At 45.1% G+C, this 24906-nt stretch overlaps 1 protein-coding gene across 1 annotated transcript; it reads left to right on the top strand.

Moving 5' to 3' along the window:
• The first annotated feature begins 3123 nt into the window (after nucleotides 1–3123).
• On the top strand, nucleotides 3124–24664 carry C8A (complement C8 alpha chain). Its single transcript, XM_066555913.1, has 11 exons — nucleotides 3124–3230; nucleotides 5317–5413; nucleotides 6342–6486; nucleotides 8195–8339; nucleotides 10529–10718; nucleotides 12563–12763; nucleotides 14046–14286; nucleotides 18609–18734; nucleotides 19355–19512; nucleotides 21441–21663; nucleotides 24513–24664. Exons 1-11 carry the CDS (start codon nucleotides 3124–3126, stop codon nucleotides 24662–24664), a joined length of 1785 nt encoding a protein of 594 aa, XP_066412010.1.
• The last annotated feature ends 242 nt before the right edge of the window (nucleotides 24665–24906 follow it).

The following is a 24906-nucleotide window of genomic DNA, read 5'->3' as shown; positions in this document are numbered from 1 at the left end:
CTTTCTAACGCATCTTGGGGTCACTCTGAGCAGCAGAGATTCTGAGATTCTGGGTTCAGTGGCACCACAGGAGCACTGGCAGGTCCAGCACCAGGGCTGTGCTCACCTGCTGGCCCTTGGGTCAGCTTTTCCACATCTCTGCACAGGCAGGCTCAGGGACTGAGAGGTGAGCTCAGTGCTGCAGGGAGGAGTTCAGCTGGGGAGGAAAAGCTGATGTGGCTGAGGGAATGGAAGGAGCTGATGATGTAGCTGAGGAAGCTGAAGTGGAACAAAATCCTGTGTTGCTATCAGGGAGTTTGTTTACACTGAGTTAACCTGCCCTGATTTTAGATAAAAGATTTTAGAGTTGTGAGTGAGGACTTGCGTGTCTTTTAATCCAAGGGTTCTTCAGTGTCAGGGAGAGAGCTCTGTGGTGGGAACAGACACCAAGTGAGGATGTGAGCTCACTGCCCACCCTGCTGCTCACAGCCCTCTTTCCATGCTCCTGGAGACTCCATGGCTCATCCTCCTGGATCACTCCATCACCATGGACAGCACAGCCAGCACTGCAAGCCAGGGGTCCATAGGCTTAATTCAGGTTTGGAGTGAAGGATCCAACACAAACACTTCAGACACCTTAAATTCAAAATGTTCTAAATGGAACCATTCACTTTTATATATACATATACATATATATCTCACTTTTGGAAGCTATCACCTCTGAGAAAGGTTCTTTAATTTCACCTCTAATGTGGAGTGCCTTGCTGGCTGCTTAAATCTCTCCCCCAGACGACCTCACCTATAAGGGAGAAATTGGTGTTGTGCCTGATTGCACAAACCAGCCCAGCCTTTTACCTGGGAGATGTGCCACAAATAACTTCCATTATATATAGGGGGTGTTTCTGATGTTGCTATCAGGAAAAAAAAAAAAATAGAAGATATAATGCTTCGACAGCCTTGCTTAGATGCTGAGGAGGCACTTGGCTGTGCAAAACAGCCATTTGTATCACAGGACAGCCCAGGCTGGGATGGAAGCCAGTGTGGTGCGTCCCCACCAGACCTATAAGCATGTCCAGAACCTTTTTATGTCCTTCTGTCTTTCCAGCCACCTGCAGAGAGGCTGTGATGTGCAGTGGGGAGGTGACGAGGGGGATCGCCTCAGGCCCGTTACATTTCCCTGCTTCTTCTCCCAGGCTAAAGCAATTTAGGTTTAATAGTATATTAAAAAAATATTAAACCCCTTATTGGAGTTCTTCTTGCACAGGCAAAGAGAGGAGAAGGACTTTCTGAGCCCATCTGCAGTGCATTAGTAGGTAAAGGATTGCATTAAGGTATTCCCCAAGGTCACACAAGGGCACTGCTCATTTCATTTCTGTACTGAGTTTACCCCTGTGCTTCATTTCTTAGTGTTTAGCAAGGACAAGCCCCAGGGTCACTCTGAACTTTAATTACATGAAAATAACTTGCTAAGAGGTCCTTTCATTTTGATAATTTACAATACCAGCCATTGAAATGAGCTTTGCAATTGATTTGGGAAATACACAAAATGACACTTCCAGCCCAGCCTTTTGTGGACACAGGACAATTCACTGTCTATTTAACAGCCATAATAGCCCAAGACCAGACTTTCCTACAATAATTACACTTTCTCTTGAATTTATTGAGGTTCAAACTTCCAGTTGTCTGCTGGGAGCACTTCATTTATACACAAAGCATCTCAGGCTGCTTATGCAGAAGAAAAAGCAGGGAGAAAGAGGCACTTGTTTGAACACACAAGTCCTCATAGGTCTCTTACTCTTTTTTTAACCGATACCTAATGAAGATACAGATTCCTTGTGCATTTTTGTGCCTGCCCAGGGCCCATAGGGGCATTTTGGAGGCTGTGAAAGCTTGAAGAAACAGCAATGAGGCTGTGGTGTTTGTGAGGGTCCCCAGGACGAGGTGAGAGATGAGAATCTGACTCCAAGTTCTCAGAAGGCTGATTTATTAGTTCATGATATTATGTTAAAGAATGCTCCCCTAAAACTATACCAAAGAAAGAGAAAGGATACATCAGAAGGCTTCACAAGAATGAATAATAAAAACCTGTGACCCCTCAGAGCCTCGACACAGCTGGACCATGATTGGTCATTACATTAAAACAATTCACAGGCTGGATAAACAATCTCCAAATCACATTCCAAAGCAGCAAAACAGGGAGAAGCTGAAGCTTCCCAGGAGAAGAAATCCTGGCAAAGGGATTTTTCAGAAAATATCATGGTGACAATGAGGCAACTTGGGCTGTGACCAAGTGTCTTTCCCATGGCCATTTTTATTTTCTTCTAACACGACAGAGCTAAATGTTGTCACCTTGTGATTATTATCTTAAAAATAAATAACCTGTGGTGTTGTTGCTTTCTGTGGTATTGCTTTCCTACACTTGTGCACATCCACTAAGATTCCACCCAGCTAAAAGCATTAGAGCCACCACGAGCAGATGGGTTTGCACAAGGTATGGCCACAACAATTTCAGATGTAGGGGGTGTCTCTCTCCCCCCAGGTCACTTCAGAAAACAAGGAATTTGATTTTCACATTGCAGTGGCTGTGCAGGGCCATCCAGAAGCCAGGTGATAACTCACATCAGCTTTAGAGGTGGCAAACTGCCTCGTGGGGCTGGCAAGGGGAGGAAGCTGAACTGACATTTCCTTTGTGTATCTGGAAGGTACACGTTCCTCATAACACAATTTTGTGCTAATCTTCAATTTGCTGTACTGGGAAGCTTTTCCCTGGTCAGCAACCAGACACATCAAAATCACAGGGAAGTCACAGTGGGAAATAACATGAGTTCCCTCCTCCTTCAAATTAAAAGGAGGGCGCAGGCTGGGTAGGAAACACACTGCTGCAATAGGATTGATTGACTTTAATGTGGAAACAGTTGCACAGTTTAATATATTTCCTTGCCAGAAAACTGGGAATTTGTTTCCAAAAGGGCAAAGGCCTCTGGGATGTGTCCTGATTCTTTGTGATTGGATCTGTGCTGCTGTCAATGATTTACTGCAGCATTTTGGAGCCTGGTGGGCTCCATGCTCCTTCCAGCAGTCCTGAAAACTTAAAAGCTTTGGTTTGCAGCCGATCTGCAGCAAACCTTCACGTATGGCAGAGCAATGTGGTGGGGCCTGGCTCAGCTCTGTGCCTGGATCCTGTCTGTGTGCTCGCTGGCTTTAACACCAGCCCAGGCGTGCAGGGAGCTCCAGGCACTGCCTTCCCACAGGTAAGTCTGTTCCCTTCCCCACATTTCCATACAGGAATTACCAGCATGCCAATCAGCCCATCAGTTTTGTCCTGACTTGAGGCATGTGCACAAAGCTACCAGGAAAAAAAAATAAAAAAAAAATTAAAAATTGGCAGCTGTCCAAAGCCCAAGTCAGGCATCATAATTCCCTCTTAAAGGAACTGTTTGCACAATGATTTTCCTTTTACAGATGACTATTAAGCCTTCTTAAACTTCCTTACCGAAATTACCAGGCTGGGTTTGGGCACTTGAAATGAATTCTCTATACAGGATGATTTATGAGTTAATATTTTTCATATTCTTTTGCATTCTAATTATTTTACACTCGACAACACGAAGCTAACAAGTGCATGTGAATAACCCGGTTTTCAGTCCAAGCCAGATCCTCATTCCTCAGGTTTTTTTTTTTCCCCATGAACAATATTATGAACCTATCCAAGTGTCACTTGGGCTTTGAAGGAAAAGAATAAACAAGTTACATTTTTTCTAAAGCTACAGTGTCATGATAGGGAAATGGGTGGAGGTTTTTTTTTCTATAGCTATTAATTTCAAGCTTGTTGTAAAGGCAAATATGATTTAGGAGGATCAAAAAAAGGTATCAGTGATAATTGGAACATGGAGACAAGGGGAAGGCAGAAAGGAAAAAAACTGTGGCAGTGATACACTTAATTATGAAGGCTTATTCTGATAATCCCTTTTGAAAATGAACAAAGACAAGATTTTTGATGTTTGATGAACTTATCAAACAAGGCAGAGTAATGAAGAGGTAAATGTAAAATCCAATCGAAGGTGAGCCAATTAAGCACTTTGGGAAGTGCTGAAGGATGCAGCCCACAAAGCCTCCCGTGGCAGCAAAAAGGCACCAACAGCTGCATGTCCTCCAGCCCTGGGCTCCTGCAGGCTCCTGGGTTTTCACCTCACACAGGATCTGCACCCACAGGCTCCCTTACTCAGCTGCTGTGGCTCTCATTTAGTAAACCTCTCTTGCCCAGCCTCTAATGAATCCCCCATGAGCTATATACCTCTGCTAATTATCAACATCTCTCTTTGGACTGCAGTCTTGTAAGCAAAACAGACTGCTCATTAGTTAATCAGCAAAATAATAATAAAAATAATAATGTTCTGACCCAGAATAAACTCTCCAAATGGTTCAAAGGCTGTGGCAAATGCAGGGTTGTGTTTGCATGGCACAGATTGCTCCTCAAGACAAAGAAATGGCTCAAACAAATGAAGGTTTTAGAGTAGAGACAGAACTAGAGATTGTAATGGCAGGGCTGGGAGGCAGGAGAAGGATTTTCTGGCTGTTGTGTAGTGATATTCAGAGTCTGTGCAGAGAGTCTGACCCAAGAGCCACTACAATACCATACCTTTGCCCTTTTCTCCTTTCATAATGTTTCTTTAGTGATTTTCTTCTCCTCAGAATTTGTGTCTTTTGCTTTCTCAGAATTTGTGTATTTGGCTTTAGAAATACTCAACCAACAAATTTCTTGGTCAAGGTCCTTTGTACCTTGTTCTCTCAGCACTGTTGGTGCTCTAACAATTCCCAGCCCTCCACAAAGCCCATGGAAAGCAGGATCTGATTTCACACCAGCAAAAATCCTGACCATGAGCTCACATGGGTGTAAAGAAAGTGACATCAAAACAGGGTCAGTAGTGATAAAATCCCTGCTCCTGGAGATTGTGATGTGCTTCTGAAAAGAAAGGCAAAAAATTAGCTTTTCTCTAAAACCTGTCCCTTCATGACATTGCTTGTGTTTATCCAGGATGGTTAGTCACACACATATATCTGTATAATTGCAATCTACCTGTTGGAAAGGGCAAAGATGTCTTGGGAGAGCAGGAATCCCAAGACAAAATCCCCAGGCACTGCACCTGCAGGCCCTGCTCAATTCTGATAGTGAATACTTGTATGGGACATCTTGGGATGCTTCCCATTTCCTACAAACCAGTTTCCTGGTGGAAAAACACACACACACACAGAGAAATAATTTTCCCCCTTCCAGCCTTCATCCCCTCTCAAAACACAGCTTCAAAGACCTTAGACCACTCTTTCTTCCCCCCCTAGAAGAAGCAGCAGAGATGTTAATTCTCCATCTCCTGTTGACTGTCAGCTGAGCCAGTGGTCAGGATGGACTGAGTGCTTCCCTTGCCAAGAGAAAAAAGTAAGGATCCGCTGTAATGTATTCATTTATCTTCAGATGTGTCTGTGATGAGGATGTACACACATTAATTATATATATTATACATATTCATCATTCTGAAGCATCCAGTAAACTCATCCAAATATGATGGAAATGCTCCTTTGCTAGAGAGGCTCTTATTTATCCTGGTGTAAACTGGGGAATAAATTCATTGAAGGCAGCAGAACAGGAAAAGCAATATCAAGGGAAATGGTGGAAGAATCAGGCCAGAATACTTGCCCAAGACTTTCTTCCTTTTCTGTCTCAGATTTAATTAAGTATCCCCTGATTCTTAATGCAAATAGTCCAGCGAAAAGAAATTAGAAGCAGCCTTCATGCATCAGCTCCTGTTCTCATATTTTTATAACATTTCACATATGTCTTCATAGTTTGAGAATTTATTTTCACATACCTGACATAATTCTGCTTTCTACAGAGTTTATCTTGTTCCTGCCTTTTTTGTTCCTGTGCTTATAGACAGTATATTATCAGTAAATAATATGGCTTTTCTCCCTTTCTTTTTTTTTTCCCCTTCCTAGTTTAAAGAGCAGCAATTCTCATTAATAATCCATCAGAAATGTTGCAGGATCAGTGTTGTAATTAGTGTCTGTGTCCATCTGAGCCTGGTGCGTTGCAGGACAAAGCATATGCAGCTGGAAAAGTGCCATATTTTTCCAAGGTATAAAATAGAGATATTTTTCAAACAGCCATTCCAGCTCCCTCTAAGTTCACATGGACGAACTCCAGGCAAATCTGAACTCCCAACTCTCTGCCGCCTTTATCACACACAAAGTCTTCAAGCCACACACACGCATAAATTAGGAATACCTATTAAAATGATAGTTTTGATTGCATTCTGGCCTGTGGAGGGGTGTCTGTGAGGGACACACGTGGCTCTGTCTCTCTGCAGCACCGGTACCGGCGGCTGGAGCAGCCGGCAGAGTTCGGAGGGCGACGCTGCGCGGGGCACCTCTGGGATGAGCAGGCCTGCCGAGCTGAGACGCCCTGCTCAGGGCCACCAGGGTGTGGGCAGGACTTCCAGTGCAAGGAAACAGGTGAGCGACTCAGCCACAAACCCCTGCAGGAGAGGTTTTGGTCCTGGGGCCTAGAGTTGTGGGTTGTTAATTGCTGCCCCAAGATGTCTCTGTTTCGGCCCGCGCGGCTGAAGAACGAGTCTGGACTCTTCAGTTTTCAGTCTTGAGGTTGTTTATTAATTCTTATCTATAAAATTTTTATTCTGCCCAGCTGAGATCTGCTCAGCAGGGCAGCCACAGGCACTCTGCCCACCCCCGAGGTGGTGTTGTCTTTTTAGACTACAAACTACGTATAACATATTTACAATAAATTCCCAATACCCATCACCTGTGTTAGACAGTGCACTTCTACTCTAAACCAATCCCAAAGTGCCAACATCATTGCCGAAAATGGAGAAGAAGAAGACGAAGAAGGACTAGACACGCCCAAGTTCCTCCATCTTGTCCCCATTACCCCCATACCAAAAATCCTAAAATCTACATTTTCACCCTGTGATCATTTTATTATTATACTATTCAAACATGTGTGACTTTCAGGTCCTCATACAAAGCTGGTAACTTGCTCCAGGGGTCACAATCAAGCCCACAGGTGCTCTGGGCAGCATGCCAGGGTCTCTGAGCCCCCCGGTGGAGTCCTTGGCAACTCTGGGCACCTGGAGGGATGTGCTGAGTTCTGACACTGGGGGTATCAGTCCCCTGCCCCAGGAAGCAGGACGGTGAACCAGTACAAGAGAAAGACCAGGGATTTTCCCCTCTTCAGTGTTTTTCCCCCCCACTTTTACAGAAATCCATCCATGCTGCACTCAGATTTGGGTAGAAAAGAAGGCTGTGTGACATGGAGAATGTGAATGTTTCAGTGGAACAAAGGGAGTAGGAATATTCTGCTCTAACTGCTGTGCTGCGTGCTCACACTCCGCTCCCACAATGCGCCACGTTCTCCCCTGCTAGAGACAGAGTTCAATCATCAATCCAACCAGCAATCTGTTGGGGTGATTTAGTTATTTTTAGCCACCTCCAGCTCTGAGGATCAGCATATAAAACGGCTGTTCTCTGAAAGTTTGACTAGCCTTGACAGGTTTTTGTTTCTACACAAATGGCTCAAACTTCCTTCCTGAGCATTTAATGAAAATTATATCAAAATTTGGAGCCACAGGCCAGCTCTGTGACCAGCTCATCAGCTGGAGCAGGTTATCATCACTCCATTATTACCCCATCATCACTGGGGTAAATTAAACAGTGCTAGTCCCCTCCTCAAGGCTTTCTCCCCACTCCCAGAAGCAAAAGCCCTTCCATATTGCCTTTCCTGCAAATATCCATTCTTGCAATTAATTACTGCAATAAACTCCCCAAATGCCTCCTGAAATGGGAAGAGGAAACCTTGCACTTTAATAAGATGGAGTTGACTTCCTTAAGCTAAGGGGTGAAGCTATTCCTACAGCAACTGTCCAAGAGTGTGATTTTAGAAAATATAAATTCAGGGCAGTGAGGTGACCTGTCCTTGATTCCCACCTGATAGAAGCCCACGGGAGTGGCCAGCTTGGACTCTGTGCTGTGTTTAGGTCCCAGAAGCTTGGAAAAACCAATTCCCCATGGCATAACGCCGTGCTTAACATGCAGCATGACTTCTTGTGGCCTTGAGATGTGGGTGAAAAACAGCATAATCAATGCAAGCTGCCAGCCAGGATTTCTGGAGGGGGGATAAGCCACCGCCTGCATCTGTGCACTTTAGGGCGCTGCATTCAACGGCATCTCGTGTGCAACGGAGACTGGGACTGCAGAGATGGGTCTGATGAGGATAATTGTGAGGATGAAGATATTGAAAACCCTTGTGAACATCTGTTCCCAATCCCAGGGGTGGAAAAAATAGTCCAAGGGTGAGTAATTAATCAATAGCTGCTCCTCTCGCAATCAAAACAGGATTATGTTTCTTATATTGCTCTTCCTTAGTAATAGCAGTGATCCAGGAATTGATAGGGGGCTGTACCCAAAGGGGAGGTGCTGTCCCATGTGACCATGGGTGGCAATGAGGGTTCATTCCATCTTTTATTTCAATCCTCAGTCTCAGATCTATTACCTGACCACAGTACTTGTGATGCCCTTTGTATACTCCTGAAAAAATAGATCCCAGTTATCTCACAGCTTTCTCCAGTTGTTAAAGGTAAGAGACTAAAGCAAACAGCAGACTTTGGAGATGCAGCACCCTGCTGGCATTCATCCTTAAGGAGATTTAGCTCCAGGATTTAGGACTTCAGAGCACAGATTCAAGGCAGAGAGCCTGAGCCCCACACAAGTATATGTAAATACTCCTATCCACGAAAAGTGTTTCCCTGCTCAGTTTCAAATTTTGATTAGGTAATACAGGCAAAAGAGAAATCCAGAATAAAATGAAAGTGAAAGGCAAATTGTGACTGTGACACTCCTGTTGAAAACCTTGTATTTTAACCAAGCTCAGTTTCCCTTGGAGAACATGGCCCTGTCTGTGGCAGAGGAATTGGAATGAGATGATCTTGAAGGTCCCTCCCAGCCCAAACCATTCTAGGATTTTATGAACATGGGCTGCAGGATGAGAATGGAGCCAGCCATTGTGTAACTTTCCAATCAGCTCAATCCAACACTCTCTGGAGTCCATGAGATAAATGTCTCCCTGGCCCAGGGCCTGGGAGGGTCCATCAAAAGTTTTACAAGGCATGCATTAATTACCACTGAGAACCCTGTTTAATTCTGCTCTCTGAAGTGTTTCTCCTGCAGAACACACAAAAGCAGTGGCATTTGCTATCTTAGTCCTAAAGATGGTTCCCTGTTGAGAAGAGCAGTGCTGCTGCTAGTTTGAATAAAGCTTTCACTTTGGGCCATGCAATTACATGGAATACTAAGTAATAGGAAGGATTTCAGAGGGCAGCAGCTGTGAGGGCTGGAGAGCAGGAAGAAGGAGGAATAAGGAAATAATAAGTGACAGACTTGGCAAAGCACAGGCTTCATGTCTAGGGAGGGTGTTAACTACCCTGAGAAACGGGACCATTATTAAAAAGAAAGAGATTAAATTAAGACAGAAAATAATTGCAGAGAATGCCAGGAAGCACTTTGTGACAATGAGATGCATTAGGCTCAAGAGGAACCTGGAGGAATTCCAGGACTTTGGGACTTTCATAGCTGTGCTTGCTGGGAGGGGCTGGGCAACTTCACTCATTTCTTCCATTTCTTGCGTATGTGCCCAAACTAATGCCTTGGAAATAAAATGGCTGTTTGCCTCCTGGTAGCTTTGGGAAGGAGACAGCAAGGAGATAACGAACCCAACCCAGCTTCAAGCTCTATTCCAGTTCCTCAGGAGGCCTGAGGATGGATAACCTGGTGGTGGGGGTATCAGCATCAGGAGAACCTGTGACAGAGACCGAGGCAATAAAACCGGAGTGATGGATAAATTCCTTGTGAAAAACACCCATCACTTGTTTTTAAAAGTTTTAAAGTTTAATAGTAATAAAATGGTTATAAAACTAGTCATATAATTAGAGTAATAATAATTTGGACAGTTTGGATTAGGACAATACGAGACAATAGAAACAAAGAGTTATGGATGTCTGGGTACCTTTTTCTGGGCAAAATAAGCCCAAAAAAGGCCCCACATTAACAGAGGGTTAACCCTTAAAAGCAATAGCCTGTTGCATATTCATATATCTCATACATGATGCATAAATTCCATTCAAACAAAGGATTTCATCTGGTCAGTGTCAGCTTCTTCCTCTGAATCCCAACGGTGTCTTCATGGCTGAGTGAGGCAGGAAGAAGTTCGTTTCTTCTGACAAGAGAGCAATAAATTCTCTTTCTCTGAAAGATTTGGGTGTCCTGTGGCTGCTATCTGCTGCAAGTACCTCATTCCTTTCTTAAAAAAATATCCCACATACATAGTTCCTATTTTAACTACAAAAGTCACCCTTTAACTACAAAACTGCATTTCCCATACTATTAAAATGTTCATACAGCCCAACTATTCAACACAACATAATACACGCAGCAAATATCCGCGTAGAGCCATATAATATTCACTTTTCACATTCCTCTCTCCAAGGTACAACATCCTGACGGAGGAAGGGAGGCAGAACGTTTATGACCCGGGGTATTTTGGAGGGTTCTGTGAGTACGTGTACAACGGGGAGTGGCGGGAGCTGCGCTACGACGCCGCCTGCGAGCGCCTGCACTACGGCGATGATGAGAAGTATTTCCGCAAGCCCTACAACCTCCACCTCTACCAGTTCCTGGTGAGTGCTGCAAGAGGCCAAATTTAGCAGCAATTCCTCAGCAAAACAGCCAAACTTCCTCTAGGGATTTCTGCTGGTCAGAGTGACCCCAAGATGTGTTAAAAAGTCTCTTTTCCCAGCCCGGCGGTCAAAGGAGTCAGAACCCTTCTATTCTTGTTCTCAAGGTTGTTTATTGTTTCTTATCTATAAAATTCTTTCTTCTGTCCTGCTGAGGTCCATCCAGCAGGACAGACAGAGGCACTCTGGTGTTATCTTTTATACTAAAAACTACATGTACATTATTTACCATAATTTCCCAATACCTATCACCTATGTTAGACAGCGAGTTTCCATTCTAAACCAATCCAAAAGTGCCACCATCACAGCAGAAGATGAAGGCCAAGAAGAAGAAGGAGAAAGGACTGGACACACCCAGATTCCTCCATCTTGCTCCTGAACCCCCGTTCTAAAAACCCCAAAATTCTACATTTTCACCCCGTGATAAATTAACTATCATTCTACTTAAACTTTCTTGACTTGTAATTCTTCATATCAAGGCTGGTAATTTTTTTCATGGGTCAAGATCAAAGGCACAGGGGTCTTCGGCTCTGTGCCAAGGTCTCTGAGCCCCTTGGCAGGGTCTCGAGTCCTCCAGGGCAGCCAGAGGAATTTCCTGGGTTCCAACAACTTCCCACAAAGATATGAGGTACATTCTATCTCCAGTTGTTTAAGGTACCCCAGCAGGCACTCGATGTGTAAATGTTGATTTATGGTGCCTCAAGGAATGCATATGCTGTATCACCCAGGCATCCCCACTGCTTCCTCTGGCCCAGGCAGAGCCAAGTGAGAGGTGTTTTCTCTAAATTCTGCTATTAATGAGCTGTAGAGCTTGCAGGATCCTTTTGCCTCTCTAGGGACTGAGCTGGCCATGTGTAAAATGGTAACAACGCTGCTGGTTCAATATTTGAAGGCATTTTAAGTCTACAAGGGGCATTAATCTGAATTCTGAGTGAGACAGGCATCCTGCAACCCATCACCAGGGATCACAACACCTCCAGTCCATAGGTCATGTCTGATGCTGGACAGTGATCCAAGCAGAGAAAGGATTCAGTTTGGGTCTCCCACATCCTAAGTGGGTGCCTTGGCCACACTGTTAAACATTAATCGTGTTTTCTGACATGAATGAATGAAAATACATTATTCCTTGGAAACATTACTCAATGCAAGTAGCTTTCATGCCCTCCCAGCAGGCAGAGTCCCTCAGTCCCCAGTTTGAGCACTGGGGCTGGCTTTTTACAGAGCTGGCAAATGACAGAGCTCAGACTCAGCAGAGCTGCTCGATTCCACGTGCCGGCAAAGTAGAGCTGTCAAGGAAAAGGTCACTTCTCTAAAACACAGGCAAAACAATGTTTGTTTTCTAGCCTTGCCATTGTAAATAGATGTTGAATTTTTCTTTTCCTAAATAAATTCATCCAGAAGCAGGCTGGAGAGTAAAAAAAAAAAAATTGGTCCAAATCATTAGGATTTGGCAGAGCTGTAAGGAACTGGAAGGAAGGTTTTTATAATGAGAAGTGTCAGGCTGTCTTAATAGCTACCATTACCAGCTCTGGCTTTGAGTGGCTAAACACAGACCTTTCCCCTGCTTGGAGATGGAAGAAGCAAAATGCTTGGCTTTATCCACATTTCTCACATATTTCCAAATGAAATGGCACAGGACTTAATTCCTTATTCCACACTCACTGAAGTCAGTGCTGATGCTGACTTCAGGAGCATCATGGGCTTTAACAGTGGTATTCCTTCAAGAAATAGAGATTAAAAAGGAAGGGAAGCCCCTGAAAAATTAATGTCTGCTCCTTTCATTTTAGGCTCATGCTGATTCTGGGTTTTCTTTTGAGTTTTACGACGATTCAAAGGACCTGCTTGACGCCCTTAAAAGTGATAAATCCAGATCAACAGGCTTCACCATTGGAATTGGGCCTGGAGGTTTAGATGTCATGCTAAACCTGGGCCTCACTTTATCAGGTGGCAAAGGATCCCTGAAGAATTTCACACAATATGATGCAAAGGTAAAAAAAAAGATCCAAGCAAATCAGTGATGCATCTACTCCAGTTGCATCATCTGTGCATCGCATGGTCTGGCTGTAACTTATGTCAGTTTATTCTCTCAATTGCATTTTTTAACACAGGGTAATTGTACCTTAATTTGTTCATGTAATTGCAAATGATCGTTAGGAATCCTGTTTGCTGTTCTTGGTATGTTTCAGCAAACAGGGAGTGGGAATAAAATTGAATTACGGAGTGCCACGGCACATGTCATCTCACCCCATCCTGTTTCATGGCTACACTGAGCACATAAATAAAAAAATGCTTGAAAGTGACAATGAGGGAGGAGGGAATATCAAGATGCTGATCAAAACAATTATCCTCAAGGAATGATCTCTAGTAGCAAATATATCTTGCTAAAATTAATACGAGCTGCCTCGTGACGGGGAAACGGGCTACTTTTAACAGGAGGTTAAAATACCACGCTGAAAAAAATAGCACCTGATAATAGGGTGTACTTCTCACAGAGGGCTTGCATCATGGACTGGCAGTGATGACCTCTTTCCAATCTAATAACATGAGTGCTGGTATTTCCCACATTTACCGTGCCCCATCTCCACTTCTCTCCGGGCTGCTGACAGAAAACAATAAAGAAGAATTACTTTGATGGTGTTCCGAGTTAAAATGCCCTTAAAAGCTGTTTGAAATGAGTACCATTATAGTATTTACTGTGCCCTTGTCCAGACTCACATGATGTTTGCAGCTAAATGATGATTAGTTATTGGAGGAATCATTTAAAGGGCTGCTCGTGTTGCAGGGGAGACTTGTGCAAAGCAATGGCAAATACAGAGCTGGAGCCTGGGAGCTGGTGGTATATCCAGGAAATTCTCTCTCCATCAGCATCTTTCTGGCCAAGAAATCTCCCCTCTGCTGGGCTGGGCTTGACCCTTATTCTTTGCTATTCATTGAGTTTGTGAAAAAAGCAAGAAGGGAATAAACAGTATGGAAAGGAGACTGGAAAAAAAATTTGCAGAAACGGAGAATGGAGGGGAATCATGTGGAGCCCAACTCTGATCATATTCACTCATCAATAAAACCCCTGTATTATCCAACCCCCCAAGGCCCTCCACCTCCACAGCAAATCAGACTTTAAAAAAAGAATTACCATTATTTCATTTAAATCAGGCATGTTTTCATGCGCGCACTGACAGCCAGAGACTCAGGCTTTCCCCCGCAAGCCTAAAGCCTAGAAATTCATGTGTTTAAACTCATGTTGGCTGCAGCTCCTCTCTCCTTTTCCTGCAGAATGTTGGGTTCATTAGAGCTGTGACCAAGGTGCAGACAGCCCGCTTCAAGATGAGGAGGGACAACATTGTTTTGGATGAAGATGTGCTGCTCTCCCTGCAGGAGCTCCCAGACACCTACAACTATGGCATGTATGCCAAATTCATCAACGACTACGGCACCCACTTCATGACATCTGGCACCATGGGGGGGGTCTTTGAGTACATCCTTGTCATCAATAAGGAGGAGATGAGAAGAAAAGGTGAGAACATCAAAATATATCCTCTGTTCTCAGCTTTCTGCTTTAAACCTGGCATTTCCAGCCTGGTGGCACTACTGGCCACGCGGCTTGGGATTAGCTTGAGTGTCACCAAATGTGGTTCCTGCTCTGATTTCAGAAGTACCTGGGTGAGGGTTTGGTCATTAAGGAAGGAAACTGAGCATCATTTTCTCCATTTCTTGCTAATCTTCTCCTATTTCTTGTCATCTTTGTTCACCATGAAAACTTGAAGGCTGCAGAGCCACCCAGAGCTCAGCAAATCAGCCCTCTCACATTTCAGCCTGTTTGCAGTGAGTGCCACAATTTTCTGTAAATGGAAATATTGCACTGCACTCAGCAATAGCTCTGCCACTTCACTCTGCTTAGTGTCACATCTGGAGATTAACAGACCCCTGTTAGCTCCAGTTCTCAACAAATTGGAGTGTATGAGGCTGGAGGGCCCTACCTCTAAATATCAGTTAGATAAAACACCCACTGCAGACACCGAGAGCCTGAGAATTGCCATTGCTAGCAAGTCAAAAATGTAACATTTTTCCTAATCAAAAACATGGGATATAGAACAATAATATGGCTCAATAACCAGGTTGTCAACTTTTGTAAAGGTGTCAACAATGCAAGAAATCCCATTTTCACCAAGGGCCATCACTCTGCTGTGCTGGGGGTACCACTGCCTTGGTAACTCCAGGCCAGACACTGATGAAGAAGGAAATTGTGAGCTTGGACAACAGCTGCAAATTGCTGTAATTTCAGTAATTTCAATAATTTTCATGGTTCTGCCCCAGATTCTGCCTCTGGTCTGAAATGGTTGGGTCCCATCAGCATTAGGATAACTATGCATTCCATATTGCACATTAACCATGCCAAATTTTCCACAAGAAATTACTGATTGAGAGAATTTTTGTCAAGTTCCTGAACCTCCAATGTTTGGAAACATGATGCCTCTTCAAATTACTCCTTCACTTTGAAGGGTGAGTGATATAGAAGTGAACAAGGTCTTGGCAAGCAAGTCTTCAGGAAGCAGACTGCCAATTTCAGAGGAAGAATTAATCAAGAGCATGTGGAGGGACGCTATTATTTCGCTTTATCTTGTGCTTGCTGTGTATGTAAGGAGATTTACTGCTACGAGATGCCTTATCTTAGGAAAGAAGGATACTGAAGTCCAGCAAAAGACAAAAATGCACCTCGGTAGAGATGTAATTTTCATTCTGATGCAGCACCATTCTGTAATTTTCATCTAATCCAGCCTCTGCCAGAAAGTCCAGCCTCACAAAGCCAGCAGTGCTCTGTGTCACGCAGTGCTGACCCAGAAGGACCCACCTGCAGTGTCTGATATGCCACTGTCTGAAAGCATTTAGCAAAAAAACCCTGATTTCTCTAATGTTGATCACAGCCATGCTTGGAGGCTGTGTTTGCAAGAGGATTATCCTCCTTCCCTGAGGAATGGTTAGGATCAGGATACAAGTGCTCAAGTCTTAAAATCAGAGCTTCCTAAGACGAGTCTGAAGCTCTGCAGATGCATCACTGGGCTCCCACAGGGCTGCTTTAGGTCAACCACTGCATCCTCAGGGCCCACCCAGCCCACCAGGCTGCTTGCTAAATGCTCTGGAATACAGAATATTCATTTTCTTATAGACCAGTGACCAAAGCACAAACTCAGGAAAAAGATCCCTTGGCTGAGTCCTTCCTAAATGAGACACAGATTAGGTGGTCATTGAGCATCTGGCTTGGACTTTGAGCATTTAGGAAACCTGAATTTTGAAAATGAAATCACCTCCTGTGTTTAGGTATCCACAGCTCACTGCAGAGCTCAGGGCTGCAGTTTTGCTGCCAGACCCATTCCCAGCTTTCAGGCTGCAAGGGCTTATATGGATGTGGTCATGAGTGAAATAAATACGTATGTCAGAGCGAGGTCCCTCGTTGCTCTGCCATCAATATTTTTCATTACTTGTTTTTAAAATAGATTGTTATGGTTCTATTATTTAGCAGAAAACAGTATAATGTGTTCACCCATTACAAGAACATTTATGGGAGGAACATTATGCGTGGAGTAAATTAGAAAGAGTCTTCATATATTCTGATTAATTCAAAATGCAGCAGTAAATCTTATCACTCGAGCACATTTAACTATCGCAAATTATATCATATAAAACAAAAAAAAAAAACCTATCAGGGCTCCCCCCTCAAGCACTAATATTTACTGAGGCCACCCTTTTACAGTGATAACCACTTTTCATTTATCAAGACCCGATCTTGCCACGACCAATGGCGAATGGTATCGACAGCCCCTCGCTGAACATAATTACTCAACAGGAACCATGGCAAATCAATTAATCAGGGTGTTCCTCAAGTTTAATTTTATGGCACTCCAGCACCAAGATAAGCAATCACGCATGCTGCTTTGGGTGAGTGAACTTTACCCACTGTGTTTACAACTGTTGAACAGTTTAGTACAAGTAATTGAGTGCTACATGTTTAATCTTTCTCAAGGGCCCAGTTTTGCAGTGGGATGCAGTTCCCAGCTCAGGTCTGGAGTGTGTTTCAGCTCTCACGAGTTTGAAGCCCCTTTCTCAGGATGCTGAGTTCCTGAGCAGGGTTTGGATCCACCAAGCCAAGGAGCAGATCTGTGTCCCAGTGAGCCTCTCCTGTAGGGTGGGCAGAAGGGAGCAAGCTTGCAGGTGGCATCCCAGGGGGACCTGGGCAAGCTCTGGGCCCTTGGGAACCTCATGAGGTCCAGCAAGGCCACGTGCAGGCGGTGGAAGGGGATTCTGCCCCTCTGGTGAGGCCCCACGAGCAGTGTTGCATCCAGCTCTGGGTGCCCAGCACAGCAAAGACATGGAACTGGTGGGACAAACCCAGAGGAGGCCACAAAGCTGATTAGAGGAGTGAAGAACCTCTCCTATGAGAAAAGGCTGAGGGAATTTTTGTTTTTCAGCCTGGATTTTTCTTATCCAGTCTTCAGTGAGACCTCATTGCAACCTTCCAGTGTTTAAAAGACATTATAAAGACAGGTTTTAATCAGGGCCTGTCGTGACAGGACAAGGGGTGATGGTTTTCAACAAAAGAGGGCCAATGTAGATTAAAGAAGCCACGTTTTACAATGAGTTTGGTGAAACACTGTTGCCTGGAGGGGTGGTGGATGTCCCATCCCTGGACACATTCAAGGCCAGGTTGTATGGGGCTCTGAACAAACTTGTGTAGCTGAAGATGTCCCTGAGTCCATGAGGGAGAGAGGCTGGACTAGATGGGCCTTCAAGGTCCCTTTTAACCCACACCACCCCATAACCCCACAAAACCAGAGCCATGAGTGTCTGGGCAATATTTCAAACACAAGCAAGGCAAGGCCCTGCTCCCCAGTGCTGAGGGGAGCCTGTTCAGCAGACAGTGCTCCAGGGTGGCACCTGGACAGAGGTTTAAACTTCAGACCATCAAACCACAACACACAAACCCCACTGACCTCTGTGCCTCCTTTCAAACCAGGCTTCTTTGGAAAACACTTTAAGGTCCTCTTGACAAAAAAAGAGCAATATGAAAGTTTCCTGTTACTTACAATACCTGCATTTACTGAAATCAATGGACTTGGAACTACTAGAGGACGGCCTTATATTTGCAGCACACTGAAGTGCTTGCATAAAACCAGGCTGTATGAAATATGCACATTGCTTACCTTGGTGAAACCACCTCATTAGTTCCCTTCTCCCCTCTGCAGTTGCTTCATGGCTCTCCAGTTACATATTTTCATGATGTATGTGGTGGTGGTGCTGGCAGCAGCAGGCAGGAAAGCTCTGGCAGCTCTCAGCACACCTTTCCTAAGGTACTCCTTAAGGTGCTGCTTAACCCATTAATGATCAGATTCCTAAACTGATCTGATTTTTAACCAGTAATGATCTGATTCCTAAATCAGACCACCTAATGATCTGATTTCCTAAATTCAGATCCTGAATTTAGGAAAATTAGTGAGGATCTAATGATTTCAGCTGCTGTTCCTGGCTTTATTTATGAGTTAGTCTGTGAGAAAACCAAAATTTGTTGTTAAATATATAGATCAAACAGTGCCTGAAGCCTTAAGATTTTTACTTTCTTCTAATATTTTCTAAGGAAACAATTTTTTACACCTAATATATGATAGGCCAAATATACCCCAATAAAATATTGGGGTTTTCCACTGTCCTCTGCCCTGAATAGCTTTTGACTTCAAAATAAAAGCCATGAAAGTAACTGAATCTTTTCTTCAATGATAGAAAAGAGAAGCAGGAAAATGAACACCACGAGTCACTGAATTTACCTCTCTGTTTTCTGGTTTGCAGCCATCAGCATGGAGGAGATAAGTGCCTGTGTTGGGCTCTCCCTTGGCCTTACAGTCAGCAAGAACCTGGATCTGGGTGTAACCCTGACACACTCTAAATGCAAACAGAAAGGACTCCTGAATACTGGTACAGCAGCAGGGCTGGGGTCTCCTCAGGCTCCTTGGGTCACTTGTTTGGGTCACTTGGGCACAGAGATTCGTGCAGGGTCACACAAGGTGTGAGGATGGGAGCTCTGGTGCCATCCCCCAGGCAAGGTGGGACCACAGGAACTTTGGGTTCACATCTCCAGGAGTACTGATGCCTCTTAAAAGAGCAGGAATTAATGTAGCAATATATCTGGATGAGAAACAGAGGCTGTGGGGTGGCTAGGAGGCTGCAGTCCACAGCAATGACAGACTGAGTCAAAATTGACTCTAAAAAGTACTCGAAGAGCGTAGGAATGCCCAGATTTGTACATTTCCTAATGAGCTATAGACAGTGTGACCTATTGCCCATGTCCTACCCAGAAACCAAGGCTGGAGGAGCGCAGGCTCCTCAGGTGTTATCAGCTTAGAGGATTTGGGATGCTCAAGTTGTCAGCCTGTGATAAGGTGGCAGGGCTCACCCCACAAGCAGGGAGCACTGAGCTCCCATCGATCCCGGGAGGCAGCCCCCTGACAGCACAATTGATCTCCCCTCCACTGAGCAGAGTCTGCAGCCTGTGTGGAACAGCAGCTGAAAATTACCTGTGCAATTCTACTCTGCAGATGCTGAGAGCCACAGTGCAGTTGTGGAAGATATTATTCCCCGGATTAGAGGGGGAGACACCAGTTCCAGTGGAGGGCTCCTGAAGAGTTGGGATGGCAAAATGTACCGTCACTGGGGCAGGTCATTAAAATATAATCCTGCTGTTATTGATTTCCAGGTAAGGCTTTTCTGCAGTTGAAGAAACTCTGCTACTCTAAGGAATGAAAGTGTAGTCGAGCAGATCATTTTGTATTTTTATTGTGATCCCATCACAGAACAAGATTAAATGTAATGGGCCACTGATCTGGTAACCTCTTATTCATTTCACAATGGGGAGTACATCTCCCACTGACTGCATCCACAGGGAGACAGACAAGGAGCTTAATGCTGGATTAGTGCCAGGTTAAGTTTCTGATGTGTTCCCCAACAGCTTTACAATGAATTGAAGCTGTATTCATCTCTAGTATTCTCCCTGATGCTGTCCACCCTCCTGTAAAAGCAGGGGACTCACAGGGGACTGCAAAGACAGCCCCCCTCCAGGAGTTCTCTGAGCAGAGAGCTCCTGGCCACTTTGTCAGGTGGGTCCTGTCTTTCTCCACGCTCTAAAAAGAAGGTCTGTGGCCATAAAAATCAGTGAGGCTCGATTCTCCCTTTTGTTTCACTGGGTGCCCCATAAAATGGGAAGATCAGTGAAGCATCTTATAGGGCTTCTGAGGGGGAGGAGATGAGTGCAAGCAGAGGGGATAAAAGGGACAGAAAAGAGTGATCCTACAAACAAATAATCCAGGGTTGAGCTGGCAGAGGCACGAGGGGGTGGCCACAACTCCTCAGCTGTGGAGTGTGGGGGAAGGATCTCTGTCATGGCAGGGACATGCTGCCATTTCTATCCCTCTTGTCTTCATTTGAAAGCAGGTCTGAAAGCTCTGACAGAGAGTGGGAGAAGGGAAAATGGATTTGGGAATTATCTGTGTTATTGGCAGGGCAAGAAGGACTGTGCAAACCTTCCTGGGCAGCAGCTGGTGGCAGAAAGATCTGATAACACAGAAGTGCTTTCAGTTCCAGCTGCAGGTTATTCACCTTTTTGCACAAAGTCCCATTAATTCTGGGCAAGATTTCTTGCAGTTTTCCAGTAAACCATGCACTGACCTTTCTATTTTCCAGTAAACCATGCACTGACCTCTCCAGAGCTCCCTGCAACCAGAGGGGCCACTTCAGCAGCTCTTATCTGCAGTCCCCTCAGTTTGTCAAACAGGCTTGTGCAAATTTGCCTAAGAGCTCTTCCCAAAGCCCAGCTGATGCTGATCCTACCCACAAATCACCCTCACAGTGCCTTGCACAGTGAGCTGACACCCAGCTCTTCCCTGGAACAAATTCCTGGCCTAGACAAGGGAGCATTTGCCCAGGAGCATCGATGGACAAATGTAAATAAGTGTCCTCACACAGTCCCAAGTTTTTAGCTTTAATACTCATTGAAAATTAATATTCAGTTGGGCAAGTTATAATTGCTGCCCAGACTGGACTATTTTTGCTGACTGGCATATAGGAGCTGGATCTTGCTGCTGGAAAATACGATGAGTGAGTTACATTCCCAAAGCTGTAGATGACAGTATTATTTCACAACATCAAAGGGCAAAAGATATATAGGCAAAATTCCTCATTCTCAGCATTTACTGGATATTTCACAATCTGGCCACTGCAAGGGATAGGATGGCAATAAATTTTGATGATACCCTCTGTCCAAGCTCTTACCAAAACATTTTACTCAAAAAGGCAAAAAGCATGCAAGAATCCCAGGGCCTGTGACAGCACTAAGAAATCAGTCCAAAAAACGGGCTTACTGGGGTGTTTTAATTTATCAATCCAATCCCTGCTGAAACTCCAAAGCATGTCCAGAAAAGCCAATCCCACACAAACCCCCAAGATGAGGAAGGTTTTGGAACGGTGGCTCCTCACTGGGGCAGCACCACATTTGCATGATGCACATGCAGCTGTCAAGGAAGACAAATGAGTTTTTCCCCGAGTCCTGAATTTATCCAGCAATGTCACAGCATCCCAGTCGATGCCCAGCTGAAATTGTTCCCATGCCATCCATCTCCATCCCTGCAGCTGCAGCCCATCCACGAAATCCTGCGCAGGAGCAGCCTCGGCCACATGGGGAGCAAAGAGCAGCACCTGAGGAGGGCTCTGGGTGAGTTCCTGCTGGAATTCAGCCCCTGTCGCTGCAGGCCCTGCCACAACAACGGGGAGCCCGCGCTGCTGGGGGACAGCTGCTCCTGCCACTGCCGCCCTGGCCACCGAGGAGCCGCCTGCCAGCACACCCAGCGCCCAGGTGAGAGCCCAAAGGGGTGGATTTCCCTCTCCGCGTGGCTAAACCAACAGCTCCTGGCATCCACACATCAATCCCTTCTGTGTTTTGTGGCTGGCTTATCTCGGGTTGTTGGTTGTTAATTGCAGCCCTGAGATGTGCAGGGTGTCTCTGTTTTGGCCCACGTGTCCGAAGAATGAGTCAGAGCTCTTCAGTCTTCGGTCTTGAGGTTGTTTATTAATTCTTATCTATAAAATTTTCTTTCTGCCCAGCTGAGGTCTGCTCAGCCAGGCAGCCACAGGCACTCTGACCACCCCTGAGGTGGTGCTGTCTTTTTATACTACAAAATATGTATAACATATTTACAATTACTTTCCAATACCTATCACCTATGTTAGACAGTGCACTTCTACTCTAAACCAATCCCAAAGTGCCAACATCACAGCAGAACATGGAGAACAAGAAGAAGAAAGGCTAGACACGCCCTGATTCCTCCATCTTGTCCCCATAACCCCCATACCAAAAATCCTAAAATCTACATTTTCACCCTGTGATCATTTTATTATTATACTATTTAAACTTCTGTGACTCATACAAAGCTGGTAACTTGCTCCAGGGGTCACAATCAAACCCACAGGTGCTCTGGGCAGCATGCCAGGGTCTCTGAGCCCCCTGGTGGGGTCCTTGGCAACTCTGGGCACCTGGAGGGATGCGCTGAGTTCCGACAGGTTATGCTGAACAGCCCCTGAGCTGAGCAGCTCAGGGGATGGGGGAATGGGTTTAAATTGACAAAGAGCAGAGTTAGGTTGGATATGAAGAAGAAGATCTTGCCTGTGTGGGTGGTGAGGCCCTGGCATAGGTTGTCCCACCGCAGGCAGTGTCCAAGGTGAGGTTGGACAGGGCTTGGAGCAGCCTGGGATAGTGGAAGGTGTCCCTGCCCATGGCAGAGGAGTGGGAATGAGATGCTCCCGTCTGATCCAAACCATTCTGTAATTTGTTATTACTATAAATAGAAATAGTAATAATAAATTTAATTGCTGGATTAAATCCAGGAAATCTTCTGGAGGCCTTGTGGCATCCCACTAAGGATGGCTGCTCCAAGGGAGAGAGCACAAACCTCAGCAGGCAGGGAGGGGAGGGAAGGGGAAAGGCTCAGGTCAAGCAACTCCTCACACAACTCGCCACCAAAAAAACCATTTTAGTAAAAAATTGCTACGTTGCCAGATTTCCCACCCCCTCCTGGGTTGCATTTTGACTAGGGTGTCTATTTTGGGGTGAAAGAATATGTTTTTCCAAAGTGACAGGCTTATATTTATGTTTTCTTTGTCACTTTCTATACTATCCTAAAAAGTTAAGCGGGTAGCAAAAAAAGCTGGGGCCAGAACAGGCTCTTTCATTTCCAAAAAAAGTTGCAGCTCTCTCTGGATATTTTTGCCCTGATTCATGATGACAAAAAAGAAAAAAAAAAATCTAAATCTCAGCACATTAAGCTGGCAGAAAAATCCATCTTCAGAGCAGTTCCACCAGGCAGAGCTCCAGACCTTCAGCCGTGGGCTCATCACTGGGGTCTCACCAGTGGGAAATCAAAACTGTAATGAGACAAGGAGTTGGAGCAGAGCTGGGGAGATGGTTTGTGAGGCTGAATGCCAAAGCTTTGCTTCAATGACTGCAAAGTGTTTTTTTTTTTTAAAAGCTCAGGTTCTTTAAGTTGTCTCCAAATCTCAGGAATTTGCTTGGGAAGCCCAGGACCTGCCACCAATGCAGAGCACTGGACCAGCCAGCCTTGTGCTCCTTGAATTTAGCAACAGTGGGGACAGGCACACTTCTAAACTCCTGGAGAATTTTTAATTTCAAATTTTCAGTTGCAAAACTAATTTAAGACCAAACTAATTTTGTTTTTTAAAAGCACGATGTTCCAGCAGATGGAAAACGCAGCTTCCCAGCCAGCACTAAGTAAGAGCACACACATCCATTTGCACTGTCTGGATTAATAAAGTGCCCAGGCCAGGCATGAAGGCCAGATGAGTAAATAAAAAACGACAGTAAATGACAGGCATCAAGCATTCCCATCATTCAGGAGCACCACCATAATCCATAGTATCGACCACTCCTGACAACTCAGTCTGTACTGTAATGAAAAAGCTTTGAAATGACCCATCTCCAAAGGGACTTTCCACAACATCCCCACAGCTTTAGGGGACTTCTGTCACTCTGCCTTGGTCAGAGGCAAGAAGCTGATACTGAGAGAGCTGTGAGCTGCACTTTGGGAAAGGAAAACCAGAGGGTTTCAGATGAGATGGACAAGAAAGTGCTGTTGGTATTTGGTGTGGTGGTGTTCGCAGGGGTCCCAGGGTGAGGGAAGAGATGAGAATGTCCACTCCATGTTTCAGAAGGCTTGATTTATTATTTTAAGATATGTATTATGTTAAAACTATACTAAAAGAATAGAAGAAAGGATTTCATCAGAAGGCTAGCTAAGAATAGAAAAGGAATGGAAATGATAACAGAAGCTTGTGTCTCAGACAGAGAGTTTGAGCCAGCTGGACTGTGATTGGCCATTAATTAGAAACAACCACATGAGACCAATCACAGATGCACCTGTTGCACTCCACAGCAGCAGATAACCATTGTTTACATTTTGTTTCTGAGGCCTCTTGGCTTCTCAGGAGAAAAAATCCTAAGGCAAGGATTTTTCAGAAAATATCATGGCTACAGTTTGGGGTGATTCATCTCCCCTGGCTTTGAAGTGCCTTCATCTCAACAGCCCGGGCCTGGCTGGCAGAAAGCAGGGAGTCCATATCCAGAGAAGCTTCAGGCAGACCTGAAATCCCTTTTTTTTTGTTTGTTTTTCCCTTTCTCTGCGTGTGTCCCAGGCGGTGAGACGGACGGGCGCTGGAGCTGCTGGTCGGGCTGGTCCCCGTGCCAGGCGGGGACGGCGCGGCGCAGCCGGCACTGCTCCAACCCTGCCCCGCAGCACGGCGGGCAGCCCTGCGCTGGCAGAGACCTCCAGAGCAGAGCCTGCTGAAAGCACAAGGAACCTGGCACGGGCTGCTTTGGAACCTGGGCTGGGCTGGAAATACTCAGGGCATGTGATGGAATTAACCCCTGGAAGGAATCATTGACCGGTGAAGCATTTCTGTGTCTGCTGGATTCACCGTGTGAAACCTGACCAAGTGCTCCTGTGGTTTTGCCCCACCAGATGTGATGGTTTTGCCCCACCAGATATGATGGTTTTGTCCCACCAGTGCCCAGCACCACTTGCTGCAG

The sequence above is a fragment of the Molothrus aeneus genome, chromosome 9, assembly GCF_037042795.1.
Source record: "Molothrus aeneus isolate 106 chromosome 9, BPBGC_Maene_1.0, whole genome shotgun sequence".
Taxonomy (NCBI): domain Eukaryota; kingdom Metazoa; phylum Chordata; class Aves; order Passeriformes; family Icteridae; genus Molothrus; species Molothrus aeneus.
Note: the sequence above shows the minus strand (reverse complement) of the source record. Positions and strands in the feature narration are given on the sequence as shown.